The 23,530-nt window shown below is 43.2% G+C and overlaps 1 protein-coding gene across 1 annotated transcript; it reads right to left on the reverse strand.

Moving 5' to 3' along the window:
• Positions 1–1,907: 1,907 nt before the first annotated feature.
• On the reverse strand, positions 1,908–17,210 carry LOC138811289 (WD repeat-containing protein 87-like). The gene is made up of 5 exons (XM_069999020.1): positions 17,093–17,210; positions 13,627–16,478; positions 12,848–13,119; positions 5,357–11,560; positions 1,908–2,473 (listed from the first exon to the last, which is right to left on the reverse strand). The coding sequence occupies exons 1-5, from the start codon at positions 17,117–17,119 to the stop codon at positions 1,908–1,910; spliced, it is 9,921 nt and encodes a 3,306-aa protein (XP_069855121.1). The 5' UTR covers positions 17,120–17,210.
• Positions 17,211–23,530: the final 6,320 nt, after the last annotated feature.

A 23,530-nucleotide genomic window follows, 5' to 3' on the forward strand; every position in this document is an offset into this window, starting at 1 on the left:
GGACTGTTGTCACAAAGACCTGTAGTCCCTTGAATACACTTAATACTGTCAAAAAACTGAGCCATGTGAGTAGGAGAGGAAAGAAAGAGCAGAAAAACAATACCAACAAACTAGATCAACCACAATGGAGAGCTGAAGTGGGATGCCATGATGACTGAGGCAAGCCAGGAGACAGGTGATACAGTAACACAAGGCATGGCATATGGCATCTGAGCTGGTCTGGGCCTAAATACCATGTCAGAGGGCAGGGTTACAGGACACTCAAGAGTGATCTCCAGTTCAAGGCACAAGACTGACAGATTCAGTAACCTATCGTCCAAGTCCCTTCCCCAGTCTCTAGGAATTCAGGCATGCCCATTACCTGAAGGTAGAACTTCCTGCCTCTTCTATGAAGACAAGATGGTACTAGTTTAACTAGTACCCTATCATCCACCACATGGCCCAGAAGACACTGATTAGATCCAGTATCCTTATTTCATTATAGTGCTATTATCATAATATATACTTGGAAAGTTTTCATGACCACTGTCCTATATGTGGCCTGTCATAGACCAAAACATCCTTATATGTCACATAACTGTTGTGACAAAGTATCTTCAGGCTGTTTAGACTTGGCTACCATCCCCACATCTGTCTGTCTGTCTGTCTCTCTCTCTCAATATATATATGCAAAAAATGTATATATGCAAATACTCCAAAACTTAAAAAAAGTCAATAAAGCAGAAAGGGTTAGAGGAGTGGATCAAGTGGTAGTATGCCTGCCTAGCAAGTGCAAGGCTCTGAGTTCAACTCCAGTACTGACACCTGAAGGAAAAAAAAGAAGCAGTAAGGACCAGAAAGCATTGGACTAACATATCCAAGGTGCTATAAAACCTCCTCCAAATCACCAAGAATTGCTTATCCGGAGCAGGACATTGTGGTTCACGTCCAGCTGCTTGAGAGATGATCAGGAGGATGAAGTGTTTCACAGGAATTTGATCCCAAGATTCAGAGAAGGCACGTTTTGAGAGGTCAAATTAGGAGTCTTTATTAGAAAGCCAGCAACTTCAAGTGGATGCATGTCCCCAAAACATTTGCAGCCTTGGTTATACTTAATACTGTTAGGAAACCGAGCTCTGAGGGTAGTAGAGAGCAGAAAAACAGTTTCAACAAACGAGATCAATTCCAATGGAGAGCTGAAGAGGAATGGTATGATGACCCAAGAAGCATCAGAAGACATGAAGCATGGTGCAAAATGGTGGCTGAGCTGGTTGGGCCCTAAATATGGTCATGGTCAGAGGGCAGAGTCGCAGGGAGCTGTGACTCTTACCTTCATCCACCAAGAAGCCAAGATGGCACCAGTTACACCCAGTATCCCTATTTCAAAAGGTTCAAGGCTAGCTTGGGGAAAAGAAATTAACACGACCCTCCAACCCTCATCCATCAACAAACAAGCTAGATATGGTGGTGCATATCTGTAATCCCAGCTATATGGGAGATATGATTTGATATTTATTTTCTCTTAACTAATTTAAAAGACAATTTATTTTTTAAAGTGTTATAATGTTTTGAACATGTAATATATATACATACACACTTAATCAGAAAGTGATCATATACTGGCCTCTTTCCTCCAAAGGATTTGTTCCATTAGAAAAGAAAAACAAAACCTTGTTCTTGGAACAAAGGGTACCTCTTACCTCTGGGCAAGTTTATAGGGAATTCACAGCTTAGGGAAGAAAAGAAACCAGAGTATTTGTTATAAATGAGAAAATGCCATTTTATTTAGTACAGTGATTTATGGAGTTGAATAAAGATGGAGCCTTGTTTAGACTCATCTTTCAGTGGGGAACAAGTAAGGAATCTTATGACCTTTGGCTCAGGACCATTTCCCAGCAGGATCTTAAAAGTCTTACTATTAGGCCAAATCAGAGAATTAGAGGCATGATGGTGCTACAGTCAGGACTGACTTGTGGTAGGCGTTTCCAGGCAAGTTCTAGGAATCCATACTGGGCAATACCCATGGGTTCAAAAGTTTCCACCATGTTTTTCCCAGAGAGTGGTATCACATGGTGGAACCTAAGGGAACCTGAGGGGGAATGAGAACTACCACAAATCAGGCAGTAGAACAACCGCTCTCCAGGTACTCCCTCCACAGCCTTCAGGGTCTCTTCGCTGATGACTTCTTGGGATTGAGTTTTCTCTCTCAGAAGCAACTCCTGTAGCAGCCTCTGGATTCCTGGGGACTTAAGCTGATACATGTCCATGACATGGTAGAACTGTTCCATCCACACAGCTGTGTCTTTGCCATAACGCTGCTGCAGCATCCGCAAAACATAGTACAGTGCCATGAATTTCTCCCACAGAGGTACCTCTTCTTTTTGTCTTGAGATGGGCTGTTTCTTCTTCACCAACCTGGGCAATTTGGGAGGCCTGCCCTTACCCTTAAAAACTGTGAGATCTTTCTGAAACATTAGTGCCAGGGTTTGTCTGTCTACAGAAGTGTAGGCATCTGTGAGGTCTCTTTTGACAGGATAGAAGCGTCGCATCTCCATTTGTTTGATATTAGATAACTGTTCTATTCTTGCACTCCTATAAGGTTCTCCTAGAAGATGCCAGGTTCTAGCCTTTGGGTCTGTGATCCTTTCGGTAATTGATGGTAATGCTGGCAGAGGGAAAGGTACAGTTTTCCTCTTTGTCTTGGAAAATATAGGGAACTCTGCTCTCTTCAAGGCTGGGAAGTCCTTCGGGAACATCAAAGCCAGGGAATCTTTACCCACAAAGGGATAGGCAACAGTGGGAACATCCCTTCTGCTTGGATAAAACTCTTCAGTGTCTTTTCTTGTGCTGGCTAGCTGTGGTACCTGCTTCTCCCTGAAGGACTCATCCAAGAGATGCCACCGGAGAACCTTTGGAGTTTGAGTCTTAGTGTCTGGTGCTAACATTGGTTCAGGTATTGGTTCTGGCTGGCTCTCTTTTTCTTGTCTTCTAACTGGAGGGAGCCTTGGATGTAGACCATCCTTCCAGGGTTGGGACATATCAGTATGACTTAACTCTAGATTCTGTGTGAGATGTTTCCCAATGGTCTTCAGAGTTAAGAGCTGTATCCAACTCCAGTCTGTCTTGGAAATGAAGTCTCTGAGGAGTTGGCTCAGGCGACAGAAACTGTCCCTGGAGAGTTGCTCACCTGCTTCCAGCCTCGTCAAGGCACGGTTAATCCAGTCCTCATCTGAGAGCTTTGCTTCCAAGTCTGGTGGCTTTTCAAGTGAAGGGGCAAGGGGTGCTAAAGCTTCACCTGGAATTTGGTCTGTCATTTCCTCCGTTATGATATGATGTCTGAGGTACCAACTGCTCCTTTTACCTTTTGGTCTCTCTTTTAAAGGTTTCTGGGGTTCCCTGATGATTTCAGGTACATGGAGTGCTGGCCTGTGGAGATCTGGGATTGGAGTCACTAAGTCTGTTTTCATGACTTGTAAAATTGTATTGCTAATTTTTTCCAAGAGCACAGGGTTTAGTCTTTCCAATGAAGTTATCTTGAGGCGTGCTCTAAGAAGTTTCCTGTCCATTCTTTCTTTCCAACTTAAGTGCTTTTTTGGCACTTTTAGGGTTGGTATTTTGAAGGGCCTCTTCTTGTCCATAAGTCTTGCTACATGGTACAATCTGTATTCCTTAAGACTCATTTTCCTTTTGGTTGTATCCTTCCTTTCCTTAACAAGACCCACATCTTCCTCAGGAAGCATCTTCCTTCTAGCCATACCCTCCCTTTCCACAGCAAGGCCTTTATCTTCCTGAGGAAGTATTTTTCTTCTGGCCCTACCCTCCCTTTCCTCAGCAAGACCCTCATCTTCCTCAGGAAGCATGTTCCTTCTGGCCCTGCCTTCCCTTTCCCTAGCAACATGCTCACCTTCCTCAGGAAGCATTTTCCTTCCAGCCCTATCCTTCATTTCCCCAGCAAGACCTTCATCTTCCTCAGGAAGCATTTTCCTTCTGGCCCTATCCTTCCTTTCCCTAGGAAGACCTTCATCTTCCTCAGGAAGCATTTTCCTTTTGGCCCTATCCTTCCTTTCTTCAGAAAAACCCTCGTCTTCCTCAGGAAGCATTTTCCTTCCGGCCCTATCCTTCATTTCCCCAGCAAGACCTTCATCTTCCTCAGGAAGCATTTTCCTTCTGGCCCTATCCTTCCTTTCCTTAGCAAGACCTTCAACTTCCTCAGGAAGCATTTTCCTTCTGGCCCTATCCTTCATTTCCCCAGCAAGACCTTCATCTTCCTCAGGAAGCATTTTCCTTCTGGCCCTATCCTTCCTTTCCCTAGCAAGACCTTCATCTTCCTCAGGAAGCATTTTCCTTCTGGCCCTATCTTTCCTTTCCTCAGAAAGACCCTCGTCTTCCTCAGGAAGCATTTTCCTTCTGGCCCTGCCTTCCCTTTCCCTAGCAACATGTTCATCTTCCTCAGGAAGCGTTTTCCTTCCAGCCCTATCCTTCATTTCCCCAGCAAGACCTTCATCTTCCTCAGGAAGCATTTTTCTTCTGGCCCTATCCTTCCTTTCCCTAGCAAGACCTTCATCTTCCTCAGGAAGCATTTTCCTTCTGGCCCTATCCTTCATTTCCCCAGCAAGACCTTCATCTTCCTCAGGAAGCATTTTCCTTCTGGCCCTACCCTGCCTTTCCCTAGCAAGACCTTCATCTTCCTCAGGAAGCATTTTCCTTCTGGCCCTATCTTTCCTTTCCTCAGAAAAACCCTCATCTTCCTCAGGAAGCATTTTCCTTCTGGCCCTATCCTTCATTTCCCTAGCAAGACCTTCATCTTCCTCAGGAAGCATTTTCCTTCTGGCCCTACCCTGCCTTTCCCTAGCAAGACCTTCATCTTCCTCAGGAAGCATTTTCCTTCTGGCCCTATCTTTCCTTTCCTCAGAAAGACCCTCGTCTTCCTCAGGAAGCATTTTCCTTCTGGCCCTATCCTTCATTTCCCCAGCAAGACCTTCATCTTCCTCAGGAAGCATTTTCCTTCTGGCCCTATCCTTCATTTCCCCAGCAAGACCTTCATCTTCCTCAGGAAGCATTTTCCTTCTGGCCCTACCCTTCCTTTCCCTAGCAAGACCTTCACCTTCCTCAGGAAGCATTTTCCTTCTGGACCTATCCTTCATTTCCTCAGCAAGACCCTCATCTTCCTCAGGAAGCATTTTCCTTCTGGCCCTATCCTTCCTTTCCCTAGCAAGACCTTCATCTTCCTCAGGAAGCATTTTCCTTCTGGCCCTATCCTTCCTTTCCCTAGCAAGACCTTCATCTTCCTCAGGAAGCGTTTTCCTTCTGGCCCTATCCTTCCTTTCCCCAGCAAGACCCTCATCTTCCTCAGGGAGCATTTTCCATCTAACCCTACCCTCCCTTTCCCTAGCAAGACTCTTATCTTCCTGAGGCAGCGTTTTCTTTCTAGCCCTATCCTCCCTTTCTTCAGCAAGACCCTTGTCTTCTATCACTGGCTTAGATGTGTCTATTTTTTTCTTTGAGAGTTTTGATTTCAACACTCTCTTCCCTCTTCTCATTCTTCTCCCTCTTTCCCCTTCCTCACTTTCCTCTTCTTTCTTACTCAGGCTCTCTTCCTCCTCCTTGCTTAGAGTCTCTTCACTCAGACTTGCTTCCTCTTCCTCCTCAGTCAGCTTCTTTTTCTCCTCATCCTCACTCAGGCTCTCTTCCTCACTCAGGCTCTCTTCCTCATCCTCACTCAGGCTCTCTTCCTCATCCTCACTCAGGCTCTCTTCCTCACTCAGGCTCTCTTCCTCTTCCTCACTCAGGCTCTCTTCCTCTTCCTCACTCAGGCTCTCTTCCTCTTCCTCACTCAGGCTCTCTTCATCCTCCTCACTCAGGCTCTCTTCCTCCTCACTCAGACTTTCTTCCTCCTCACTCAGGCTCTCTTCCTCTTCCTCACTCAGGCTCTCTTCCTCCTCCTCACTAAGACTCTCCTCTTCCTCTTTACTCAGGCTCTCTTCTTCCTCTTCTTCAATCATGAGCTCCTCTTCCTCCACCTCCTCCTTACTCAGGCGCCCCCACTCTTCCTGGATAAAGTGTTCCTTTTCCTCATCTGGGCCCTCCTTTTCACTCAGCCTCTCCTTCAACTTCTTTTTCTTTTCCATTTTTTGGGCCATCCTCGCTTCCTTTTCCCTTTTTTGGGCCAACCTCTCTTCCCTTCTCCTTTTCCTGGCTAAACGCTGCTTCTCTCTTCTCTTTTCCTTGGCCAAACGCTCCTTTTCCCTTCTCCTTTTTCTGGCTAAACGCTGCTTCTCTCTTCTCTTTTTCCTGGCCAAATGCTGTTTTTCTCTTCTCCTTTTCCTGGCCAAATGCTTTTCTCTTTTTTGGGCCAAACTCTCTTCACTATGTTCCTCCTCCTCCCCCTCAGCCAACTTCTCCTCCAATCTCTCTTCACTTAGGCTTATCTTTTTCTCCTTAATCATGTGTCTCCTTTTCTCTTTCTCAGGTAGAATTTCCCTCTCTTCCCCTTCTTCTAGCCAGCTCTTTTCCTCTTCCCTCTCCCTAGCCAAACCTTCCTCTCTGCTGGTCTCAGATGATTCCTTTGTGAGTTCATCTAGTGTCCACTTTTCTTGGATCTCTGCTATGTCACTCTCCTTCTTCAGAAGCTCCTTTAGCGCCTTTTTCCTTAACAGATCTTTCTCATCGATCTTCCTTAACCTAGCCTTTATCTGAGCATCATCAAGTAAACCTTCCTGGGCCTCCTCTGACAGCCTTCGTTCTTCTTCCAAGTCATGTTTATCAGTCAGTGTTCTTTCTTTCATTGCCATACTATCATCTTCTAGTTTTCTCTCTTCCTGCGCCTCTTCCATTTTCTTTTCAGTTATGTCCTTTTTCTTTAAAATTTCCCATCTCTGGTTATCTGCTTCACTCCCTTCCATCATGGATGGTCTCTCTTCTATAATTATCCCATCACTGGCCTTGGACAGTTGCTTCTTTTGTATCTCTGTATCTTTTTCTTTGAGACTTTCTTTTTCTTCAGAAGGAATCCCTTTTTCCATGTCCAGTTTCCTTGTTGCTGGAAGTCTTTCCTCTTTAGTTATTTCTTCCCCCTTGGAAACATATCTCTCCTTGGTCCTAATGTCATAAGCCAATTTCTTCTCTTCCCGGGGCAATTTCTCCTTTTCTTTCCTAATTTCTTTCTCTTCTGGTGTTTCTAATGCTCTTTCCTCTTTTTTCTTTCTTTTCTGAGCTAAATGTTTTTTCTCCTTGACCTCTTCCTTCTCTTTCTGTGCCCACTCCTCTTTCTGGTCTTGTTTTATCTCTTCATCTGATTCCCTGATTTGTTTTTTCTTTTCTTGGATTTGTGGCTTTTTATAGACCTCTTTTTCTTCTTTTACAAACCATTTCTTTTCTTTGGCCAATTTACTCTCTTGCTCTGCCAACCTGTCCCTTTCCAATGCTTGTCTTCTCTTTTTCTCAGCTAATCTCTCCATTCTTCTGAACAAATGATACTGAGTCATTATGCCTAGTTTCCAGGCCTCTTTCTCTTTCTCTTCCCTCTCTTCCACAGGTTTTCCCTTCCTTTTTCCAACTTGTTTCTCCTCCTTCCCAGACAGTTCTTCTTCGTCTAGCTTCTTCTTTTCCTGGACCAATTTCTTCTTTGGGAGCAGCAACTCCTTTTGCCTTGTCCTTACAGCTTGCTTATAGGGCTCCACCTTTTCCCTTTCCCACATTTCTCTGTCTTGGATTGGCTTCCCCTCTTTCCAGGTCACTTCCTTTCCACGTGGCATCTCCTCTTCTGTAGTTTGTCTCTCTTCTTCTAGAACTAACTTCTGATCTTCTGTAGTTAATTTTCTTTTCAAAGGAACTTCTTCTGATGCTGCTTCTGCTTCCTCCTCTTCCTCTTCCTCTTTCTCTTCCCCTTCTTCAACAGGTTTTCCCTTCCACAGGAACCTTTTTTTCCTTTTTCCAACTTGTTTCTCCTCCTCCCCAGACAGTTCTTCTTCATTTAGCTTCTTCTTTTCCTGGACCAATTTCTTCTTTGGGTGCAGCAACTCCTTTTGCCTTGTCCTTACAGCTTGCTTATAGGGCTCCACCTTTTCCCTTTCCCACATTTCTCTGTCTTGGATTGGCTTCCCCTCTTTCCAGGTCACTTCCTTTCCACGTGGCATCTCCTCTTCTGTAGTTTGTCTCTCTTCTTCTAGGACTAACTTCTGATCTTCTGTAGTTAATTTTCTTTTCGAAGGAACTTCTTCTGATGCTGCTTCTGCTTCCTCCTCTTCCTCTTTCTCTTTCTCTTCCCCTTCTTCAATAGGTTTTCCCTTCCACAGGAACCTTTTCTTCCTTTTTCCAACTTGTTCCTCCTCCCCAGACAGTTCTTCTTCATCTAGCTTCTTCTTTTTCTGGACCAATTTCTTCTTTTGGTGCAGCAACTCCTTTAGTCTTGTCTTTACAGCTTGCTTATAGGGCTCCACCTTTTCCCTTTCCCACATTTCTCTGTCTTGGATTGGCTTCCCCTCTTTCCAGGTCACTTCCTTTCCACGTGGCATCTCCTCTTCTGTAGTTTGTCTCTCTTCTTCTAGGACTAACTTCTGATCTTCTGTAGTTAATTTTCTTTTCGAAGGAACTTCTTCTGATGCTGCTTCTGCTTCCTCCTCTTCCTCTTTCTCTTTCTCTTCCCCTTCTTCAACAGGTTTTCCCTTCCACAGGAACCTTTTCTTCCTTTTTCCAACTTGTTCCTCCTCCCCAGACAGTTCTTCTTCATCTAGCTTCTTCTTTTTCTGGACCAATTTCTTCTTTTGGTGCAGCAACTCCTTTAGTCTTGTCTTTACAGCTTGCTTATAGAGCTCCACCTTTTCCCTTTCCCACATTTCTCTGTCTTGGATTGGCTTCCCCTCTTTCCAAGTCACTTCCTTTCCACGTGGCATCTCCTCTTCTGTAGCTTGTCTCTCTTCTTCTAGCGCTAACTTCTGATCTTCTGTAGTTAATTTTCTTTTCGAAGGAACTTCTTCTGCTTCTGCTTCTGCTTCTGCTTCCTCCTCTTCCTCTTTCTCTTTCTCTTCCCCTTCTTCCACAAGTTTTCCCTTCCACAGGAACCTTTTCTTCCTTTTTCCAACTTGTTCCTCCTCCCCAGACAGTTCTTCTTCATCTAGCTTCTTCTTTTTCTGGACCAATTTCTTCTTTTGGTGCAGCAACTCCTTTAGTCTTGTCTTTACAGCTTGCTTATAGAGCTCCACCTTTTCCCTTTCCCACATTTCTCTGTCTTGGATTGGCTTCCCCTCTTTCCAAGTCACTTCCTTTCCACGTGACATCTCCTCTTCTGTAGCTTGTCTCTCTTCTTCTAGCGCTAACTTCTGATCTTCTGTAGTTAATTTTCTTTTGGAAGGAACTTCTTCTGCTTCTGCTTCTGCTTCCTCCTCTTCCTCTTTCTCTTTCTCTTCCCCTTCTTCCACAAGTTTTCCCTTCCACAGGAACCTTTTCTTCCTTTTTCCAACTTGTTCCTCCTCCCCAGACAGTTCTTTTTCATCTAGCTTCTTCTTTTTCTGGACCAATTTCTTCTTTTGGTGCAGCAACTCCTTTAGTCTTGTCTTTACAGCTTGCTTATAGAGCTCCACCTTTTCCCTTTCCCACATTTCTCTGTCTTGGATTGGCTTCCCCTCTTTCCAAGTCACTTCCTTTCCACGTGGCATCTCCTCTTCTGTAGCTTGTCTCTCTTCTTCTAGCGCTAACTTCTGATCTTCTGTAGTTAATTTTCTTTTGGAAGGAACTTCTTCTGCTTCTGCTTCTGCTTCTGCTTCCTCCTCTTCCTCTTTCTCTTTCTCTTCCCCTTCTTCTACAAGTTTTCCCTTCCACAGGAACCTTTTTTTCCTTTTTCCAACTTGTTTCTCCTCCTCCCCAGACAGTTCTTTTTCATCTAGCTTCTTCTTTTCCTGGACCAATTTCTTCTTTGGGAGCAGCAACTCCTTTTGTCTTGTCCTTACAGCTTGCTCATTGGGTTCTACCTTTTCCCCTTCCCACATTTCTCTGTCTTGGATTGGCTTCTCCTCTTTCCAGGTCACTTTCTTTCCACGTGGCATCTCCTCTTCTGTAGCTTGTCTCTCTTCTTCTAGGACTAACTTCTGATTTTCTGTAGTTAATTTTCTTTTTGAAGGAACTTCTTCTGATGCTGCTTCTGCTTCTTCTTCCTCCTCTTTCTCTTTCTCTTCCCCTTCTTCCACAGGTTTTCCCTTCCACAGGAACCTTTTTTTCCTTTTCCCAACTTGTTTCTCCTCCTCCCCAGTCAGTTCTTCTTCTTCATCTAGCTTCTTCTTTTCCTGGACCAATTTCTTCTTTGGGAGCAGCAACTCCTTTTGTCTTGTCCTTACAGCTTGCTCATCGGGTTCCACCTTTTCCCTTTTCCACATTTCTCTGTCATGGATTGACTTCCCCTCTTTCCAGGTCACTTTCTTTCCACGTGGCATCTTCTCTTCTGTAGTTTGTCTCTCTTCTTCTAGGACTAACTTCTGATCTTCTGTAGTTAATTTTCTTTTCGAAGGAACTTCTGATGCTGCTTCTGCTTCTTCCTCCTCTTCCTCTTCTTTTTCTTCTTCCAAATGCATTGGCTTTTTAATACTCTTGGTTAGTTTCTTCTGTTTTTGCACTGGTGATTTGTCAGGCTTTGTCAGTTTCCTTTCTTCTTCAACTATTTCCCCCTTTTGCTCAGCCAGTTTTTCTTTTGCCTCAACTTTCTTTTGTGCCATAACTTCCTTTTCTTTTGGAGCAAATGCCTCATCTTTGTTTAACATGTAGCTATACTCTTGTTCTTCTGATTCTATTTTCTCTTCATCTTTTCCTTTTCTGACAGGTGTTTTTTCTACTTCCTCCAGTTCTTGTGAGACTTGGCTTTCTGGGACGAGATTCCAGTTGAGCTGTAAACCATCAAATATTGTCTCAGCCTGGTCCAATACTTCTTTAGCCACATCCACTAACATTGTTGGTTGGGTACTCTCTATACTTGGGGTGATAAAATAGTGGATGTTCTTTTGCCAAGGTTTAATGTCTGATCTACTTTGGTGCCCAGGGGTTCCAGCTAAACCATGACCCTTTTTTCCAGGTTTCTTTATATAAGGTTTCACTGGCTTAGGAATGTCTATAACTTCTTTCTTAGGCTCTTCTATAGTGACCTCCAAAAGATCCTTTGGAGCTTCTTTCTCTTCTCTTTTCATAGGTAATATTTTTTTGCCATTTTTGTCTGCCTGTTCTTTTTTCCCTACCTTGTGAATCACTTCCTCATCAACTGTAGGTTCTTCATCAGCCTCCGTTGTTTCAGCATATTCCTGGAGTTGGGGTAGCTTTTCCATTGTTTCAGCATATTCCTGGAGTTGGGGTAGCTTTTCCATTGTTTTAGCATATTCCTGGAGTTGGGGTAGCTTTGAGACAGCCTCCTCATAATCAAAACCAAACTTGCCGGCCATTTCTTCTTCTTCCTCCTCCTCCTCCTCCTCTTCCTCCTCCTCCTTCTTCTCCTTTCCCTCCTCTCCTTCTTCTTCTTCTTTGTCTTCTAAAGACTCAGTTATGGGAATAAGTCTTTTTAGTTGTAGCCTTTTGTACTTCTTGGCAAGAGCCAGGTCATTTTTAACTGCAGATATGTTAGAAGAGAAAAATTTGGTAAGAACAAATACAGAGCTGGGTAATTCTAGCTACTCAGGAAACTGACATCTGAGGTTCACAATTCGAAACCAGCCTGGACAGAAAAGTTTCTGTGAGACTTTTTTTTTTAATCAGTCGTGGGGCTTGAACTCTGGGCCCTGGGGCACTGTCGCTCAGCTCTTCAGCTCAAGGCTAGTGCTCTACCACTTAAGCTACAGCACCACTTCTTGTTTTCTGGTGGTTTATTGGAGACAAGAGTCTCACAGATTTTCTTTCCCAGGCTGGCTTTGAACTGTGATCCTCAGATCTCAGCCTCCTGAGTAGCTAGGATTACAGGCATGAGCCACCAGTGCCTGGCCCTGTGGGACTCTTATCTCCAATAAACTACTCAAAAAAGCCAGAAGTGACACTGTGGCTCAAGTGGTAGAGCGCTAGCCTTGAGCACAAAGAGGCTCAAGGACGGTGCCCAAGCCCCAGGATGGGCAAAAAAAGAAAAAGAAAGAAAGAAAAGAAAACACATAGAGGGGCTGGGAAGGTGGCTCAGTGGTAGAGCACTTGGCTTGCATGCTCGAGGCCCTGGGTTCGATTCCTCAGCACTACATAAGAAAAAAGCCGGAAGTGGCACTGTGGCTCAAGTGGTAGAGTGCTAGCCTTGAGCTGAAGAGCTGAGGGACAGCGCCCAGGCCCAGAATTTAGGCCCCACGACCGGACCCCCCCCCCAAAAAAAAAAAGAAAAAAGAAAACACATAGAAGTCATAATCTAAGTTATAATCTAGTTCAGGAACTCTTTTTTTTGTGTGTGTGTGTGCCAAACCTTGGGTTTGAACTCAAGGCCAGCTTCTTCTCAAAGCTAGCACTTTACTCTTTTGAGACACAGTTCCACTTTTAGTTTCCAGTTTTTTGGTAGTTTAGCAGCACTAAGAGTCTCACAGACTGTCCTGCCTAGGCTGGTTTCTAACCATAATCCTCAGGTCTTAGCCTCCTGAGTAGCTAGGATTACAAGCATGAGCCACCAGTACCGGGCTCAGTGGACTATTAGAGATTTATAAATTTAGGATTTATAAATTCCTGTTTTATTTCTTCTATATATTAAAGAAAGACCTTGGTATTTTGCTGTGTATAGATCTTTTTCAGTCTACTTTTTGTGAATAATATCCTTTGGCTTCTCTGTTTCCATTGGTGTTCTTTTATATACTTAGACCTTATTAGCCCTGGCTTAATGAAGTTTAATGTTTCGAATATGTCCTAATATATCCATATACTTCCCCATACATACTCTTCTTTTTTCTTTTTTCTTGAATAAGTTTCCTTTTTTTCTTCAGTTCAGTGATCTTTTCAGGATTTGACAAAGGTATGAATGTTTGTTCTGCAATGATCTCAAGTTCATTCTCCTTTTCCATATCAAAAGAAAAAGTAAGTGTGTCATCTTTGTATGATAAGGTCAGGTTTTCATTCAGCCGCTCCTGCACATGGGTAAGCAGGTTCTTGATATCATTAGCTTGGAGCCTAAGCAGTTTCCCCAGAGAGACTTCTCCGATCATTTCCTGGCTACAAAAGTCAAAGAGAAGAGTTAATGATAATTGAATTAAAATTAAGAAGAAAGAAAGAGAGAGGAAGGGAGGGAGGGAAGGAAAGAAAGAAAGAAAGAAAAAAAGAAAGAAAGGAAGAAAGGAAGAAAGAAAGGAAGAAAGGAAGTTAGAAAGACAGACACTGGTGGTTCACTCCTGTAATCCTAGCTATTCAGGAGGCTGAGATCTGCAGATCACAGTTCAAAGCCAGGCCTGTTAGGCAAATCTGTGAGATTCTTACCTCCAGTGAACCACCAGAAAAGCAGAAGTGGAGCTGTAGCTCAAAGTGATAGAGCACTAACTTTGAGCAAAAGAAGCAAAAGGACAGCACCTAGGCCATGAGTTTAAGCCCTAGGACCAGAACTAAAAAAAAAATTAAAATTAAACTGAGAGAAGGGAGGGGAGGGAGGGCGGAAGGAAGGGAGAGAAAGAGAATGGGTGGGTCAAATTGAAGAGACTGAGATAAAATAATCACCATTCAACTTACTGTAGGTTCTGGAGAATGTCTTTGTTCTTCAGCAGGCGTATCAGCATGGTTTTGGTTTGAATGCCTGTACATCTTGTCATAAGGTACAAAACCTTAGTCCGTACATTCTTATCACTGTCCATTAGTCCCATAGCCAATGGGATAGCAAAAAGATGGCTCATGAAGCCTAGTTTCTCTAGCATCTCCCAGGCCAGTTCACAGATTTTTGGATTTTCATGGGTTGTATCTTTCAGCAGATGATGTGCTACTTCCGTGCGCCACCTTGGCAATATTTGGTAAGTGGCAAAAATTTGTGCCATGATATCAAAATATTTCTTGTATGTCTGTGCAGGACAGTAAATGGTGAAGTTGAGAATGTTTTCTATTATGTTAGCTACAAGCCCATCACTAAGTTTTCTTCCTAACTGATTTTTGCCAAGCAAGCTTTCAAGGACAGTAAAAGAAGTTCTTTTCTGTTCCCAGAATTCATCCTTCTGTTTTTTCCTTGCAACTTGCAGATTTTCTTCAGAGCCAGACTGCAATCTTAAGAGTTCAGTCACATCTCTGTACTTATCTCGATAGGGTGAAAAAAAATCATAGTGTAGGAAGACTGGGGTACCATCCGGCCAGAGTCTGGCACGGACCACTGAGTTGGGGATGTAGCAATCAGGAGCAAAGGGCCACTGACGTTGTTGGCCAAAGAAGCTCTTTAACTTGTGGTAGATGTCCAGTCCATCCCAGCCAGTCAGCTGTAATTGAGGAGGAACATAGGGATGCTTATGTTGACGTTCATGAATAGGCGATTCAGTAGCCTCAATTTCCATAAAATGTAATTTGGGTTTCTCTTTAGACACAAGGGATGTACGTGTCTCTTCCCCTACAACATGGGGCACATTATTATCAAAGGCAATGACCCGTTGGTTAACAAGAGTCTCTAGCCCCTTTAATTCCTGTATCCCATCTTTCAGATAGACAAATTTGGGTATATACAGTGTTTCAAACAAAAGGAAGAAGCTAGGAAGGAAGGGCTTAGGGATTTCTTGTATTTCATCTGCATTGTTTAGGTTACTTAGCTGAATCAGTCTATTTTGAGGGAGCAATTTTAAGCAGGATATTATGTAGATACTGTGGTTGAATGTCAAAAGCAGGTCACCCCGATCATTGGCAAAGCAGAGTGGACCAAAATGCAATGCTGAGTCTACCTCAGTTACAAGCTTACCAGCAAAGTCCCAGATCCGGACTGAGCCATCCACAGCTCCAGTGACAAAAAGTTTCAAGGGAAGGCAGACATCAAAGGAAGTAATAGCACACGTATGCAAGCTTTTTGACATAGAACTTGGTTTCACTTCTGACATTGTTAGAAAGTCTTGAAAGCGCCAGAGACACCAGCAGGATTTCTGTGTGAGGGCACCCACCGAACCTGGCATGAGTATCAAGTACTTCAGGGGGTAAACACAGAGAATTTTGCTGATGGGCTGTAAGATCAACTTCATCTCTTGAAGCACAACTTCTGTCAGGTGTACAATGTTGTCTCTGCCATAGGAACAGAGTAAGGGATCTTCAGCTTCACCATCTAGGGTAGACAATGCCAACACTGCCCCAGAGTGAAGAGTCTTTTCTATTCGGGCATAAGTACAGTTGGAGAGGACTCTCACGATGCCACTCTCATGGGCAGAGAACATCACTCCTTTTAGAACCTTACTTAAATAGTACCTCCCATAGGCCAGGCAGTTTATTTTATCCCTGTTGTTTTCTGAAGGACTCATGAAATACTTGGCTGCACAGGGAGAATGTGTTGTATCAAACACTATCACATCTGGGCCTCCTAGTGCTACAAAGAGCTCCTCTCTGTCTGAGTCATAGGCCCAAGCCACAGCCTTATCTGTGACAAGCAGAGGCCAGGTGACAATCAGGAGCTCCCCAGTTACTGGAGACAAGAAGCGCATTAACCCATCTTCAGTGACACACAGGATCCGAGTCCAGTTAGGCCCACAGTAGACCCGCTTTATCCACTGAGTAGTAGAACCACAAACATTGAAGAGGCTGTAAAAGTAGGGCAGGTGGTTCACCAAGAAGGTCGATGTAGTCTGGCAGAAAAATGTGGCATCATCAATAAATTGCAGTTGTTCCAGATGCTCACCAACACTCAGTTGTCTCATTAGGTTCCCAGAAGCAAAATCCCACTCCCTTAGTACACCTTCTTTGTCTGCTGTTAGTAAGGTGTGGTTCTCTGGCCGGCTTTGGATACATATCATAGGTGAAGAGTGAGCTTGGAAATGATGGAGGAAGTTACTCTGGTCTAAACCCCAAGCGTGAACCTCTCCAGCAGTATTTCCAGCATAAAAAATCCCTTTAGGGATGCAAGTAAAACAACAAGTGACTGGGTGCCCACTGGTTACAAGTGTAAATGTCTTTACTTCTTTCAACTGGCCCTGACCCTGGTGGGTAAAGACCCTCACCACATTTTCACACAGAGCCAGCACGGATCCCTCGGGGCCATTTGAAGAAAGGTCCTGTACAAGCTCTTGTTTGGGAATGGGCATTGTTTGAGCCATCTGGAGGCCCCTGCCATTTGGCAAGATAAACCAGGTAACCACAGCCCCCACAGTGCCCGACAACAATATCTCTGATTCTGCATCATAGCAGAGACAGTTGATGATGAAACGACAGGGCTGTATACCCAGAGATGTGAATGCTCGATGGTGATCTCCAAAGAACCGCAGGTATGAGTCACCACAGTAAACAACTAACATGTGGTAGGAACCCGTGTGGACCATGGCTTCAATGGCTGGCACTGGATCCACCAAGTGAAACTTCATCCTCTTAATCATTCCTTTTGTCTTCGGATCTGTATCCTGCATCCAGAGCACTGCCTAGAAGAGAATGAGAAATGGAAACCTGATCATCTCCCAAAAATCAGCCAAATACTTAGATTTTGTTCTCAAGAAAGATGGTGACTGGGCACTGGCAGCTCATGCCTATAATCCTAGCTATTCAAAAGGCTGAGATCTGAGGATCATGCTTTGAAGCCAGCCCTTGGAAAGAAAGTCTGTGAGACTCTTATCTCCAGTTAACCAACAGAAGAATAGAGCTGTGGCTCAAAGTGGTAGAGCACTAGTCGAGCAAAAAAGCTCAAGGATAGTGCGTAGGTCCAAAAAAAGAAAAAAAAAGATGGGACAGTTTGACTCTGGGCATTACTATGCATTTGGTATGTAATAGAAGTATTGGTTCAAGGCCCTTTTCTTGGCCTTCAGTCTATGTTATAGGGAATATGAATTCTGTAGATGTGACAACTGGAGGTGAAAAGGATCACTGTGTAAAATCAGGATATAGAGATGATCTTACATGAGTTAATGAAAATGAGTTAATTCAGAGTTACTCATCATCCTGCAATTTGAAAAGTTTTGGTAAGGTGCAGGTAAATTGGATTATAAAAGGTGTGTGTATGGCGAGGGGCGCAGGGAGGGGAAGGATGAAGTAGTATTACCTGCTGTACTTTTCCAAACCGTTCCATCCAGTTTAAGGAGACAAAATAGTTGCTGTCAGTAGAGTAGAAACAGATAAAAGACTTGTTCTTGGGATTGTGAGACTCTTGGTATAGAGTCTCCGGCCAGTCACTCAAGACAACCACATCATTACCAATCTGAGAGAGAAGAATGGCCTGAGCTAAGACATGAGTCCCCATCCATCCATCCATTCATTCATTCATTCATTCTTTTTTTGTGTGCTGGCACTAGAGCTTGAACTCAGTGCCTGGGCACTGGCCTGGAGCTTTGTCACTCAAGGCTGGTGCTTCCAGCTTCACTTCCAGCTTATTGGTGGTTACTTGGAGATAAGAATCTCATGGACTTTCCTGCCCAGGCTGACTTTAAACCAAAGACCCTCAGATCTCAGCCTCCTGAATAGCTAGGATTACAGGTGTGAGCCACAAACATGGCTTCCTTCACTGTTCTTATGTGTCAAAGAGAAAAATGTGCTATTTAGAACATGAGGTTAGCTATGCTTGAGCTCTAAAGTTCTGTATTATGTCCTATATGTATATGTATGTGCAACAGAGATACCTAACTTGTAATAAACAACACACTATGGTTTATTTATGTGAACTCTTTATACAGATTATCCTAAACGAAGATTCATGAGGTTTTTTTTTTCTGGGGACTCCCCCTTCTCAGCAGAAACTTTTTTTTTTTTTTGCCAGTCCTGGGGCTTGAACTCAGGGCCTGGGCTCTGTCTCTGAACCTATCTGCATCTGCCCTCAAGGCTAGCATTCACAGCACCACTTCTGGCTTTTTCTGAGTATTTTATTAGAGATAAGAGTCTTACAGACTTTCCTGCCCAGGTTGGCTTTGGCGATCTTCAGATCTCAGCCTCCTGAGTAGAATTACAGGCATTAGCCACCGGAGCCTAGTTCTCAGCCGAAACTTTTATACTTATCTACTAAACAATACTCAATGAATATAACTCTCCAGATTTCTCTGCATGAGAACATGTACTCTGATTACCCAAGAAGGAAAGTAATATAATAAAGTATTATTTATTTATTTTGTCAGTTGTGGGGCATGAACTCTGGCCTGGGCACTGTCCCTCAGCTCTTCAGCTCAAGGCTAGTGCTTTACCACTTGAGCCACAGCACCACTTCTGGGTTTTTTTTTTCTGGTGGTTAATTGGAGATAAGAGTCTCATGGACTTTCATGCCCAAGCTGGCTTTGAATTGAGTATTACAGCCGTGAGCCACCGGTGCCCGAGTATAAACTGAAGTTTTAATACTTCTTTATTAATAATGTCCATCTTGCCTGCCTCCTGTCTCCACAAAAGATTTAAGACTACATTGAGAACTAGGCACTTTTGGCTCATATCTGTAATCTTAGCTACTCAAGAGACTGAGATCTGAGACTTAGTTTGAAGATAGCCCTGGCAAGAAAGTCCATCCAACTCTTATCTCTAATTAACTACCAAAAAGATAGAAGCTGTGGATCAAGTAGTAGAACATCAAACTTGAGTGAAAAAGCTAATGGATGGCAGCCAGGCTCTGAGTTCAAGTGTTAGTATTCACACACACACACACACACACACACACACACACACACACACACACACACACACACACACACACACACACACACACACACACACACACACACACACACACACACACACACACACACACACACACACACACGAATTCCTAGAGCTTGTTCCCATCTTGCCCAAGCCAAAGCCTCCCCTAGTAAGGCTAGGTAATTAGTCCAAGCCCATCATGAGTACAGTTCTCATATTCTCATACCTTTACATTACTCAGTGTATTATTTATGAGGAATTTCAAATCCTTCTGCGTAGGAATGAGTCTGGGTGAATCTGATGTCTTAGTAGTCTTCCAGTTTTTAGACATCTTGGGTTATAGAATTCGTATAAGGTAAGAGTATGAATCCAACGTGTGATATTAGCTAGATTTTAGAACTGAGAAAGAGGGAACAATGGGACAGGTTAGAAGAAGAACAGAAGTATTTATCAACAAGAGAAATTCCTGTTTTTTTTTTTTTAAGTAAAAATGGACTGCAGATCTTTTCAATAACATTGGTGAACATCAGAAAGATTATACTGAGTTCAGGAAAGCAGACATAGGCTTAGCGTTCGTGGCTCATGCCTGTAATCCTAGCTAATCCTAGCTGAGATCTGTGGATTGTGGTTCAAAGCCAGCCTGAGAAGGAAAGTCCATGAGACCCTTATCTCCAATTAACCACTAGAAAACTGGAAGTGGCCCAGTGGCTCAAAGTAGAGTACTAGCCTTGAGCAAAAAAGTTCAGGAACAGCACTCAGGCCCTGAGTTCAAGCCCCACAACCAACAACAACAACAAAAAAGAGGACAAACAGAGTTTATTACACCATCTAATTCCATGAATATGAAATTAGAAAATAGTAATCCACAGGCTGGGAATGTGGCTTAGTGGTAGAGTACTTGCCTAGCATGCATGAGGCCCTGGGTTCCATTCCTCAGTACAACATAAACAGAAAAATCCAGAAGTGGTGCTGTGGCTCAAGTAGTAGAGTGCTAGCCTTGAGCAAAGAAGCTCAGGGACAGTGCCCTGGCTCTGAGTTCAAGCCTCAGGACTGGCAAAAAAAAAAAAAAAAGTAATCCAACCTGTAAAGACAGATAACACATCATTGGTGACCTCTGTCCAATTTAGGAGATTACTTTAGAAAGGGCAACAGTGAACTTTTTTCCAGTGTTAGTAATGTTCTGTATCTTGACTTTGATAATGATTTCATGGCTATATAAATAAGTGTACCTTTCAAATGATTGGGAATGAGGGAGAGAAAAGGAAAAGAGAAAGCAAGAAAAGAACAGAGGTAGATACAGCATAAAAATGCATTATTATTATTATTATTATTATTATTATTATTATTATTATTATTATTATTTTATTATTTTGTCAGTCCTGGACTTGTGTTCAAGGCCTGGACACTGTCCAGCTTCTTTTGCTCAAGGCTAGCACTGTGCCACTTGAGCCACAATGCCATTTCTAGCTTTTTCTGTTTATGTAGTACTGAGGAATCGAACCTAAGGCTTTGTGCATGCTAGGCAATCACTCTACCACTAAGCCACATTCCTAGCCCAATGCATTATTTTTTTTTGGGGGGGGGTCCGGTCGTGGGGCCTGAACTCTGGACCTGGGTGCTGTCCCTCAGCTCTTCAGCTCTACCACTTGAGCCACAGCTCCACTTCCGGCTTTTTTTTTCTTTTTGCTTATGTGGTGCTGAGGAATCGAACCCAGGGCCTCATGCATGCAAGACAAGCACTCTACCACTGAGCCACCTTCCCAGCCCGTCAATGCATCATTTTTTAACTGCAGGACTTTCACTATTAAACTCAGCAGACAAAAAAAATGCAAAATTTCTGAAAATGGATACTGGTGGCTCATGCTTATAATTGTAGCTACTTAGGAGGCTAAGATCTAAGGATGGCAGTTGAACAACAACTCAGGCAGAAAAGTTTGAGTGACTTTATCACCAATTATCCAGCAAAAAAAGTTAGACCTGGAGATGTGATTCAAGTGATAAGAGCACCAGCTGTGGATGGAAAAGCTGAGCAAGAATATGAGGTCAGCCGGGCACTCACGCCTGAATTCCTAGCCACTTGGGAGGCTGAGATCTGAGGATTGCAGTTCTAAGCCAGCCTGGGTAAGAAAGTCTGTGAGACTCTTATCTCTAATTTACCACCCAAATACTAGAATTAGAGCTATGACTCAAAGTGGTGGAATGCTAGACTTAAGCCCAAAAGCTCAGGGATAGTGCCCAGGCCTTGAGTTCAAGCTCTATGACCAAAGAACAAAAAAAAAAAAACAAAAAACAAACAAATGAACAAAAGAATATGAGTTCAATCCCTGGTATTAGCACAGCAATGATTTCCATAAATGTTCCTAAATATTTACTCTGAGTTTCTGAAATTATTATATTGGGGACACTGTATACTGTGGAGGACCTTCTTTGGGATTCTTTTTTAAAATATTTTTAATTTTTTCGCTTTATTCATTTAGCAATGTGTAGGAATTCTTTGGGATTCTTATACCTGGTTCAACATTTCCAAGCGTTTCTCTTCTACCCAGCAAGAGTCACTATTTTATCTCAATTTGTACTACAAATCAAGTTTAACACTTTCCAAAGTCTTACATAGACTTTTCTAGCACATTCATGGAAGTCCAAATAATTGAATTTTGCAAGGAAAGGTGTGTGTGTGTGTGTGTGTGTGTGTGTGTGTGTGTGTGTGTGTGTGTGTGTGTGTGTGTGTGTGTGTGTGTGTGTGTGTATGTATGTGTGTTGGTCCTGGGGCTTAAACTCAGGGCCTGGGCACTGTCTATGAGCTTTTTTTTGCTCAAGGCTAGTGATTTACTACATAAGCCACAGCTCCACTTTTTAGTAGTTCATTGGAGATGAGTCTCGTGGACTTTCCTGTCTGGACTGGCTTTGAACCACAATCCTCAGATCTTGGTCCCTGAGTAGCTAGGATAACAGGTATGAGCCACCAGTGCCCCACCAAGAATTTTTTAAAATGAGAAAATGAAAAATATTTAAATATCTAGAAGAAGAAACCACTTTTAAAAAGAGAGAGTAAAAGTTCAGGAAAGGGAGAATAGGCTGTTACTCCAAGATGATAGGAAGAAAATTGAGCTTTAATCCACAAGTCTCAGAGTCTCATTAATATTTCTTCTGGCAATTTAAGACTAGAAGTTATGATGGGGAAAATGGGGATTTCCTGACCCTTCAAACTCCTAAATAAAGACTTCATTTCACCAGGTTTCTGATTAGTCAAACACTTCACTTTAATCCCTTCTTGACTTTTTCCATATTACAGCATTTAGAAAAAAAGGTGAGGTAATGAAATTCAAAAAAGGCTGTGTGTGTGTGTGTGTGTGTGTGTGTGTGTGTGTGTGTGTGTATGCACACACACATACTGGGGCTTGAATTTAGGGACTCACATTATCACTTAGCTTTTTCTGGAGTTCTACCATTTAAGTCTTACCTCCACTTTTGGCTTTTTACTGGTTAATTGGAGATAAGTGTCTCTCAGACTTTTCTGCCCGGCTGGCTTTGAATTACAATCCTCAGATCACAGTTTCCAGAATAACTAGGATTACAATTGTGAGCTACCAGCACCCAACTCAAAAGGCTTAAATTTAAAAAAGAAAGCACTACAAATGTTATTGCTGCCAAAAGGCCATGCTGAGTTAGAGGGAGGATAAGAGAGATGAATCAGAAACATTAGAGTCAAATAGAACTTACATTAAAATCCTGGGTTCTGCCACTTCAGTGTTTCCTCTTTATTTCTTTTAGACTTCTCAGCTGAACAGTCTTATCTCACAGAAAGTAGAAGACTTAATGAGCTCAGCTGGACCTATGCCAATCACTATACTTTGTCCCAGCAGGGAAAAAAAGCCTGCTGATATAAAATATCCTAGGCTTCCTCACCCACTTTCCATTCTCTCTTAGCACAATCGTCTCTTCATCGTCTCTAGACAATTACATACCATTAGTTCTAGAAGAGACAAAGTCTTTACAACTTCCCATAGAAAAGTGAGTCACTGGCTCCAACATCATAATGCATCAGACTCCTCCAGTCCCCTCCCCCACCCTAGACATGGTGTCCAGTGACAGTGCTACCATTACTTAGAACCTGAAAAATCCCCAGTGGGATCTCATACTTTTTAAGAAATTAAGCTGGGCACCAGTGGCTCATGCCTGTTATCCTAGCTACTCTAGAGGCTATTAGGATGGTGATTTGAAGTCAGCCCAGGCAGGAAAGTCCAGGAGACTGGTCTCCAGTTGGCCACCAGAAAACCAGAAATAGAGCTGTGGCTCAAAGTGGTAGAGCACTAGTCTTGTGCAAAAGTGCTCAGGAACAGCGCCAGGCCTTGAGTTCAAGCCCCACAACTGACAAAAATAAAAACTAAACTAAGCTAAAAAAGCTCAGCCAGTGCTCACATCTGTAATCTAAGCTACTTAGAAGGCTGAGATCTGAGGATCACAGTTGGAAGCCAGCCCAGGCAGGAAAGTTCATGAGACTCTTACCTCCAATTAATCACAGGAAAAGCTGGAAGTGGAGCTGTGGCTCATGTTAGAGTGTTAGCCTTGAGTAAAAGGAGTTTAAGGACAGCACCTAGGCCAAGCCCAGGATTGGCAAAAAAAAAAAAAAAAAAAAAAAAAAAAGCTCATGGACAGAGCCCAGGTCCTGAGTTTAAGCCCTAGGATTGGTGATCCTCCTCTTCCCCCTCCCCCTCCCCCTCTTCCCCCTCCTCCTCCTCCTCCCCTTCTCCTTCCTCTCCTCTTCCCGCTCCTCCTGCTCCTCCATTTCCTTGGTGAACTTTCTAGAGAAATAAAGTTTTGGGGAAAAGAACTCATCAAAGCACTTGTTGCAAACAAGAATCTCCTC

This window comes from Dipodomys merriami, unplaced genomic scaffold, assembly GCF_024711535.1.
Source record: "Dipodomys merriami isolate MVZ:Mamm:240054 unplaced genomic scaffold, mDipMer1.0.p SCAF_52, whole genome shotgun sequence".
Taxonomy (NCBI): domain Eukaryota; kingdom Metazoa; phylum Chordata; class Mammalia; order Rodentia; family Heteromyidae; genus Dipodomys; species Dipodomys merriami.

Coding starts and splice junctions, on each gene's coding strand:
- LOC138811289 (XM_069999020.1), bottom strand. CDS start 17,119: ATGGAACGGTTTGGAAAAGTACAGCAG. Junction 13,120..13,626: donor GACATTCTCCAGAACCTACA/GTAAGTTGAATG, acceptor TGACTTTTGTAG/CCAGGAAATGATCGGAGAAG. Junction 2,474..5,356: donor TCTTGCTAGGGAAAGGGAGG/GTAGGGTTAGAT, acceptor ACACTTCTGTAG/ACAGACAAACCCTGGCACTA.